This window comes from Molothrus aeneus, chromosome 15, assembly GCF_037042795.1.
Source record: "Molothrus aeneus isolate 106 chromosome 15, BPBGC_Maene_1.0, whole genome shotgun sequence".
Lineage (NCBI taxonomy): Eukaryota > Metazoa > Chordata > Aves > Passeriformes > Icteridae > Molothrus > Molothrus aeneus.
This window is the reverse complement of record NC_089660.1, coordinates 2584618-2593367: the sequence shown is the minus strand read 5'-3', so window position 1 is coordinate 2593367 and position 8750 is coordinate 2584618. Positions and strand designations below refer to the sequence as shown.

Genomic DNA, 8750 nt, shown 5'->3' with positions numbered 1-8750 from the left:
AAAATTTAGGTGGAAAAAATTCAGACCTGGTTTTATTTATGCGACATTTCTTTGGAGAAATAATAATGATAATAATAATAATAATAATAGTCGCGAAAATATCCAAAATTTGAAAATTTTACTCAGAGCAGGAAAAAAAAGTATCAAGGTAAAAACTTAGAATAACTTTTACAAGATTTTCGTTTCTTTCTACCCTTTTGTTCTTGCCATGCACTTGAAATATCTGTGTTTTACATACGGTGACTTATAGATTCAGCACGCTGATGAAAACCCTTTCTCCTGCACGTATTTACCCGTTTCTCTTTCTTATATATTTTAATTTTGCAGGGATTTCTTTCCAAACATTATCTTTCTATAAAAGAAGCCGCGGGAGCACCCGGAGTTTTTGCTTTCCAGAGAGGATGCAAAAATGAAACAATTCGGAGAAACCGATCCATTCCCCGTCAGAACTTTACAAAACCCAACAACGGATCATTTCCCCGCTTCCCAAAAAAAAATAAAACCGGCTCAAAGTCCTGGTCCAGCTCCGGCAGGGTTGAGTTTTTCGCGGTGCCTCCGTTTGCAGGATTTAGGAGTGGGGAAGGAGGACCCGGCTCTGCCAAACGCAACTCGGGGCAAAAATAATCAAAAATAATCAAATAATCGCGGGTCCGAGAGCTCCGTGGTAGCAGGGGGTATTCTTTTCTTCCTTACTTTTTTTTTTTTTTGGTAGTTGTTGGTTTGTTGAATTTGGAGGGGGTGTTGGTTTTTGAGGAGGGTTTTTTTGTGGAGTTTTTTTTTTTATTATTATTTATGATTACCTGAAAGAGGCCCGGCAGGAGCTCACCCTGGGGAGCGGAGGAACTTTCCCAGGACAGCGGGGAGGCTCCCTCGGGGCAGCCCAGCGCCGAGTGCGGCAAAAGCAGCGGGGCCGAAGCGAGAATTCGCTTTTCTGGAGCAAAGGGACGGGCAGGAAGGGCAGAGCGGCCATCCCGGGCAGGCCCCGCGGAGCGGCGGGGACAGGGAAGGGGACAGGGACACACAGGCCTGGCTTGCCCCAGGACAGCCGATTTCATGGCTCTCCGGTTGTGGGTCACAGGCTGCGAGCAAAGGGGACACGGCCGGGAGACGCCAGAGAGGAGCCGGGGGTCAGCGCTTGTAACTCAAATCACACGGGTTCATCCTGACACCCGTCCCGGTGGAACTGATCCCTCGGGAAGGGGCTGATCCCTCGGGAAGGGGCTGATCCCTCGGGAAGGGCCTTTCCCAGAGGGCCGGGATGGATCCTGCTGCGGGAGCTGATCCCTCAGGAAGGGGCTGATTCCTCAGGAAGGGCCTTTTCCAGAGGGTAGGGATGGATCCTGCTGCGGGAGCTGATCCCTCAGGAAGGGCCTTTTCCAGAGGGTAGGGATGAATCCTGCTGCGGGAGCCCCGGGGGAACGCGCAGTTCCCGGCGGGGCTGATGCGGCACCCCCGGGCCGGGCGATGCCGGAACGCGGCCGGTCCCTCACCCCTGCGGGTGTGCACGGGCGAGGACAGAACACTTTGAAGACAAATTAAAGCCCGAACACCCTCTCATGTTAAACGTGACTCCCCCTGAGCGGCCCGGCCCCCGCGGGCTCCCCAGGAGCGCCAAGCGCGCCCGGTGACATCGCAAGACGGATCGGATTTTACACGGCCGGCAGGAAGTACCCGAGAAGTCAGACCTTTATCTCCTCTGGAAAGCATCGTGCGGACAGACAAGCCGCAAACACCCTGAAATCTTGCGGCAGTTTCGGGCTTCCCGGCCAAGCACCGCTCCCGTTCCCAGCGGAGCCGCTGGGACCCCTCTGCCCGGGGCAGGCGGATGGGGACAAAACACCGCCGTGTTTAGAGCTTTTTGTTCGTCGAAGCAGCCCAGACTTCCCAGTGCCCGGAAGGTATTTCGTTCTTGAAACTGTTTTCCTGTCCATCAGCAGACACCGGTGCGTCCCGGCCGCGGGACGCGTGTGACAAAGCATTGTCACATCAAAATCTCGTCGGTCGTTGAATTCCCCATCCCTAAAAAACACCGTATGGCTCTTGCCTGGAGTGCTTCCCCATGGAAACATAACGAACAAACGCTTTGGGGATTACCTGGACGCGTAAAAAAAACTTTTCCGGGAGCGCAGAAAACCGGCGGGTCCGAAACAAGCGCAAATAACGCGACCCCTGCCCGGGGACGGGGAGAGGGCGGCGGGAATGTCGGAGAATTCCCCCATCGCTCTCTGTTCACCAGCGAACCCAGCACAGTTACAAGTAGAAAGGAAAAAAAAAAAAAAAAAAGTTACAGGCAGGGTAAAATTAAAGCTTTTCATTTATCTGCCCAGCTTTCGCTTCAGCCGCGGGGGTAAAACTCTTCCAGCACCCGAGGTGCAAGAACCAGCTGAATTGTCAGATTCCAGGCACGGAGCCCAGGGCAGGAGGGGAAACTCCACGGAGGCATTTGCTCTCCAAGTGCTCCTGCCCGAGTCACCGCACCCGAGTCACCGACGGAGGCGGAAAGAGGCGGCCGGGCCAGCCCCGGGCGCGCCCCCCGGCCTGCGGTGCCCAAAGCGAAGCAGCACCGGAGAGCCTTTACCGGGGCGTTCACCGGAGCTCTGCACCGACTGTCGTCTAATAAACGGAGGGCTCCGTGGTGCTGCTGCACTCCGTGCTGTGCCCTGACAGCATCCGCGCTCTCCCTGCGGTTTGCGCGGAGGGAAGGGACGCGATCATTTCCTAAAAACCCGGCGGGGTGAGCTGGGATGGTCGCAGGGCCACCTGGGTCCCCTGGCTCCGGTACCGGAGGAAGCCCCGGGCTGGCAGCGCGGCGGTCCCGGGCACCGAGAGAGGCCCCTCGCCAAGGCCAGATTCGCATCAAGGTCCAAACTCTTTTTCTTTTTTTGACGGCCGTTAGAGCTTGAAAAGACCGGGGGAAAATAAGAGAATAAAACCCAATTTTGTTAAATGGGGGAAAAAAAGGTAGGAAGAAAATGAGGTTTTAGCTGCAGCGGAGTGCCTGGACAGCTCCGAAGCATTTTTTTCCCTCTGCAGAATTCCAGAGGAGTGAAAGTAAAACCTTTCCTGGCCCCAGCCGTCCCCAAACCCCCTCCTGGAGCCCCGGCGGGACCCCGACACGCACGGCGATCCCGCCGGCAGCATTTATCCAGCCAGGGCTCGCCGGTTCGCAGCACCTTCCCAATGGCTTGGAAAGAATTCCTGCCCAAAGGACCCTGGGGAGACCTCGGGGACCCGCAGAGGTCCCGGGGTCCCGGCGGCTCCCGGCGCCACGGAGGGAAGCGGGAGATTGGCACCGCTTCTCGCAAGGAAACCCTAATAGGCTATTTCTGGACTACTGGGTCTTAACAAATCTATAGCACCTGAAGTGTTAGCACTCAATTAGTGACAAGGTTTCAAACCCCAGCGTTTACTGGCGAGGTATAAACAGAGTCCTCGGAGATAGCTGGGAATTAGAACGGGAGGGGGCCCTGGACATCTTAACCGGCTGGGATTAAGAGGAAAACTTTTTTAAAAGGTACCATCTCTCTCTCTCTAAACAGTCCGAGGTGTCGAAAGCTCCGAGGGAGAGAGGATGTGCCCTCTGGAGCTAATTGCGGGGTTGGGGATTTCTTCTCTTTGTTTGGTTGGTTTCAGCAAGAAAAGTTTTTCGTGTCCTTTTTTTTTTTTTCCTTTTTAAGAAAAAAATAGAAAGGAAAAAAATACGAAAGCACCCTAAACCTAGCACCTAGCATTAATCACATCCAGCAATCCCGGAGAGAAGCAACGAGCGGGTGTGGACGACAACCCTGGCCTGCGAGAGGCCGGGGCAGGCTCAGTCCCGAGGGGGCAGCGAGAGCAACCTGCAAACAGAGTGAGGGCAGCGGGGGACAGAACAGGACACCCCCACTTTCCCCGACAGGCAGAAAAAACAGCAGCGGAATTTCACCCTATCTCCCCCACTTACACCCCTGGGTCTACAGAAAGTGTTTCAGGGCGCTCGCTCCTCGGGGTCCTGGCTCTCTTTACCTTTTTTTTTTTTTTAATGTTATTTAAACGCGATCAAAAACGAGTCCGCAAAAGTTCAAAGCGATGCGGGAGAGTTCGGGGTCCCCACCCGCGGGGACACCCGGGCTGGGCAGGACCCTGCGGGCTGCGAGCAGCGTCCGGAGCTGGGGGAAGCTGTCCCTTTGTCCCTTCCTCTGGACAGCCGGAGCCTGGCTTCAGCGGGCTGCTGGCGAGCCCCGAGAAAGGGAGAGAGGGGCTGGGAGAGGGGGGAGGAATGGGTGCTGAGCCCCGACCCGGAAAGTCCGTGAGCTGCTGTACGTCAGTAACTTATTCATCAATCAGCCGGACACAGAGCAGACCTGGCCTCTCTTTGCGGAGTGTTTGCTTTTTCACCAATTATTGCGGCCCTGCAGCTCTTTTTGTTGATACAGTAGTTCTAAAAAGTGCTAATGTTCATTTATCAGGGGGCCGAGCCCGGGACTCCCACTAGTTGTGATTCTTCCAAAAATATAAACACGAAGAGAAGGGCTGAGGCTAAAGCCCCCATTTGTTTCTAAACTGCAGTATTAAAAGTGATGCATTGTTGAAGATAAAGCGGAGATAACGCTGTCTGTCTCCAATGAATGTCTCCCCGACGCATTAATGACATTCCAAATGATAGCTCCGGCTTATCGTTCAATTAATCACTTCCACCCTGTGCAGCCGGGCCCACATCGATCGGCAGCCGCCGTGTGACCGGGGGGCTGCAGGGAGCCCGGCATCCTCCACGAACCCCGCCCCGCCGGGATGCGCTCCGGCCTCCCCGGGCCCGGGAAAAGCCCCGGGGCAGGAACGGCCGTGCGAGCTCCGAGCCTGAGCCGGGAAGGAGCCGGGATAAAGGAAGGGAGCGCTGCAAGGCGCTGCTCCCATCCCGCAGGATGGGGACGTCGCCAAGGCGAATTTGAGCGGCGGCTCTGGCTTTGGGGAGGGTCGGGATCGCTTCGTTATTGTAGCCCGTATCTAACCTACCCCTCTAAGCTTGTAATAAAAAGGAGGCAACGAGGTTCAGAGAGCCCGCGGAGGGCCAGGGGTGCCGCAAACACTCTGCAAAGCCCCTCCACAGGCCCCTCTCCCCAGGCTGCCTCCACATTCCCGGGGCACTTCACCCTCGCTCCTGCAGCAGAGGAGCATCCATCCATCCCCTGCAGTTATTTCCCAGGAAAGCCTGCAGGAAACGCAGCCGCGAAGATCGAGCCCTCCCCTCATTAAATCGCAATATTTCAGGCCTCCCTGTTCACAGGGATCGCTCCGACTGTCATCGCCAGATCCGGGGCTGGCTCGCCAACAAACCGCTCCCAGCAGCGGCTGCAGCGGCTCCGGCAGCGCCGCCCGCAAAAACATCCGAAATTCAGCTCCTCGGGGTGCCAAGACACAAAATCCCGGGGGGCAGCGGCGGGTCCGTCCTGCTGGGGGGGGTGGGCAGCGCTCACCTTTCCACCCGCCCCGGAGGGTCCCGTCCTGCGGGAGGAGAAAGGATTTGCACAGCTCTGACCCCGCCACTTCCAAGAGCGGGGCTCAGCCAAGGGCCCCCCAAACTCACCGCAGCCCTTCAGGCTTTCTCTGCTCTGCTCCCACCGAGCCCATCCCCGTGCCTCTCTCAGCCGGGCGCTGGAGCGCTAAAGGAGATTCTTTATTTATTTCTAATTTTTTTTTTCTGGACCCCCTCCTAACCCACCAAGCCCTGAACCGCCCCTCCGCAACCTGCGACTTTGAAGCCGAGGTTTATTGGAGCGGCTCCACGCGAGTTAAATGAACGAGCCCCACCTCTGCTCCATGAACCGGGGGCCGTGCGCCCACCCGAGCTGCGGGACCCGGCCGGGGACAGCGGCCCCTTGCTTTACCTACCCCTCCCATACCCCTGGGTATTTTGCAACACCTTCACCCGCGCTTGTTTTGATTGATTTTTTAATTTTTTTTTTTCCCAGACAGTGTCGCATTTTTTGTTTGAAAGCTTTACAAACAAACGAGAGGAAAACCCAGTCGGCATTTCCCTCTGCTCAGGGTCTCTCTGCTGTCAGCTGGACTTTGCAATCACTATGCTGCTTTAGAAAATCTGTATAAACCCTGAGCGCGGATTTCCCCTTCAGCGCGCTTCACACAGCGGCGAACTCACGTTTTTTTAGTTCCTGCCATCGGATATTGCAGAATACTAAAAACGAAACCTCCGTTCTCTCACTTAAAAAAAAAAAAAAAAAATTAAATCAGCACATATTTGGTTGATGGTTTCCTCCGGGCCTGTTTATTTAATCTGACTGTATGATAGATAGCATCAGATAGTGACTTTGTACGCATTAGGCCATTCTTTTTTGTTGCTTTTTTTTTTTTTGTTTCAAATGGATGAACAAACCCTCCGCTGCAAAGCTGGATAAATGCAGTGCCGCCCCTTTAAAAGAGCGGAGCTGTTTTTGAGATGTATTACTATATTAGGTGACATGGAACTTTGCATCTCTCATACCATCACCGCAATGTTGGCCAATAGAAAGCTAAAGTCACCCAAAAACTGCCTAGTCCCTCCTTCCCTGGCCTTATGGTCCGCTCCTACCTGGCGGCAGTGCACAAGTCAGGGCTACTCTCGGGAATGCTATGTGCCCCCTCCGGGAGCCCACGCTCCACCGCTGCTCCACCTTGGCCGCTCCCCACCTCCTTTTCCATGACCCTGGGCTGCGGCCGCTGCCCCGCTGTCCTCCGCAATGTTTCCTAGCCCTGTGACAAGCACCCCCTTCTCGGTGAAGGATATTCTGAACCTGGAGCAGCAGCAGCAGCAGCAGCAGAGCCTGGGCTCCATGGAGCTGGCCTCGCTGGCCTCCCCGTCCTGCATGCTGGCCACCTTCAAGCAGGAGGCGTTCGGCACCGAGCCCCCGGCCCTGCCCGACCTGCGGGACGAGCTGCCCGAGCCGCCCCCCGGCAAAACCGCGGCCGCCTTCCCCGGCTCCTACTACGGGAAAAGCTTCGTGGAGATGGACTCGGCCAAGGAGGCCAAGGCAGACAAGAAAGGTAAAGCCAAGCGCTGCTGCGCGGGGCTCGGGGAGCAAGGGATGGCAGGGACATGGGGATCTCCCTGTAGGGTTGGCGCTCGGCCGGGGGTGCCCAGGGCTGCGGGGGACAGGGGACAGTGCGGGCTGCGCTCGGTGCCGGGGCTCGGCGAGCGGCAGCATCGTTATCCCGTTATCCCGGGCCCTGCGGGAGCGGGGCTGAGCCCACCCGGGCAGGGTCCCGCTGACCCCGCCCGGACACCCCCGGGGATGCGCCCCTGCCCAACGGGACGGGCAGAGCTGCCACACGAGAGGCCTCGAGTTCGGGCACAAACCAGGTGACAAATGCGATTCCTGACTCGCTCGGGGGTCGGGATGGGTTTCAGCACAAAGCTACGAGCGATAAATCCAGGCTGGGGCACAGGTGGGCGAGACTCACATCAGCGCACGGGGCACCGTCGTTTTCAAACAAAAACCACGGAAATTTTGCTGCAGAGGTACCTAAAGAGCGGGGCAGGGCCGGTCCTGCTGCTGCAGGAGCGGGCGGCCACAGCGGCCTGCGAGGCCGAGGAAGAGCCAGGACTCGCTCGCTCTTTATTAAATACTAATTTATAAACTTTTTGCACAATTTTTCCCTCCCCATTTTTCCCTTCGCCCCTATATTTTGCTGCAGAACTCTGTTCCTTACACAAGAGCCTGGAGCAGGAGAAAAGAGACCCGGAAGACCCCGAGCGCCCCAGACAGAGGAAAAGGAGGAAACCTCGCGTCCTCTTTTCTCAAGCCCAAGTGTACGAACTGGAGAGAAGGTTCAAGCAGCAGAAATACCTCTCGGCCCCCGAGAGGGACCATCTAGCGAACGTCCTAAAGCTCACCTCCACCCAGGTGAAAATTTGGTTCCAGAACCGAAGGTACAAATGCAAAAGGCAGAGACAGGACCAGACGCTGGAAATGGTGGGGATCCCTCCCCCGCGGCGGATCGCCGTGCCGGTGCTGGTGCGCGATGGGAAGCCCTGCCTGGGGGAATCTTCCCCCTACAGCTCGCCCTACAATGTCAGCATTAACCCCTACAGCTACAACGCCTACCCCGCGTACACCAACTACAACAGCCCCGCCTGCAACGCCAACTACAACTGCAACTACCCCTCCATGCAGCCCATGCAGCCCTCGGCGCCCGCCAACAACTTCATGAACTTCAGCGTGGGGGACTTGAATTCGGTGCAGGCGCCCATCCCGCAGGGCAACGCGGGCATCTCCACCTTGCACGGCATCCGAGCCTGGTAGAGCCGCCCCCGGGCTCGGGACATTGCCAGGCTGCGGGGCTGGGGGTGGCTCAGGGGAGCATCCCCGCGGATCCCACGAGTGCGGTGGCCACGGACGGGGCGGGTTTTGGTATTTCGTGCGGGGACAGGCAAGCACCGGCGGGGGATGCCCGAATTTCCCGGCTCCTTTCCACCCGGGTCTTCACCCTGATAATTCCCCTCCTTCCTTCCTACAAACCAGCCGGTAATTTCGCGTGACTTGTTCCCAACAACACCCAGCCGAGCCCTGCAACTCTCGCAACTCTCTCTTTTTTTTTTCTTTTTTTTTTTTTAAACTTTTACTCTATACTAATTATTATTATTGACATCCACATTTAATTTTTGCACTTCCCGTACGGTCCCCGCTGTTCGGTCAGTTCGGCATCTCGGCACCCCCAGGTGTCCCTTGCGAGGCTGCTACTGCCGGCCTGCGCAGGGATGAGGACAGACAGACAGA

The 8750-nt window shown here is 56.6% G+C and overlaps 1 protein-coding gene across 1 annotated transcript; it reads left to right on the top strand.

The window, feature by feature from the left end:
- The first annotated feature begins 6713 nt into the window (after positions 1–6713).
- Positions 6714–8276, top strand: NKX2-5 (NK2 homeobox 5). Its single transcript, XM_066560353.1, has 2 exons — positions 6714–7017; positions 7669–8276. The coding sequence occupies exons 1-2, from the start codon at positions 6714–6716 to the stop codon at positions 8274–8276; spliced, it is 912 nt and encodes a 303-aa protein (XP_066416450.1).
- The last annotated feature ends 474 nt before the right edge of the window (positions 8277–8750 follow it).

Coding starts and splice junctions, on each gene's coding strand:
- NKX2-5 (XM_066560353.1), top strand. CDS start 6,714: ATGTTTCCTAGCCCTGTGACAAGCACCCCCTTCTCGGTGAAGGATATT. Junction 7,018..7,668: donor GGCCAAGGCAGACAAGAAAG/GTAAAGCCAAGC, acceptor ATTTTGCTGCAG/AACTCTGTTCCTTACACAAG.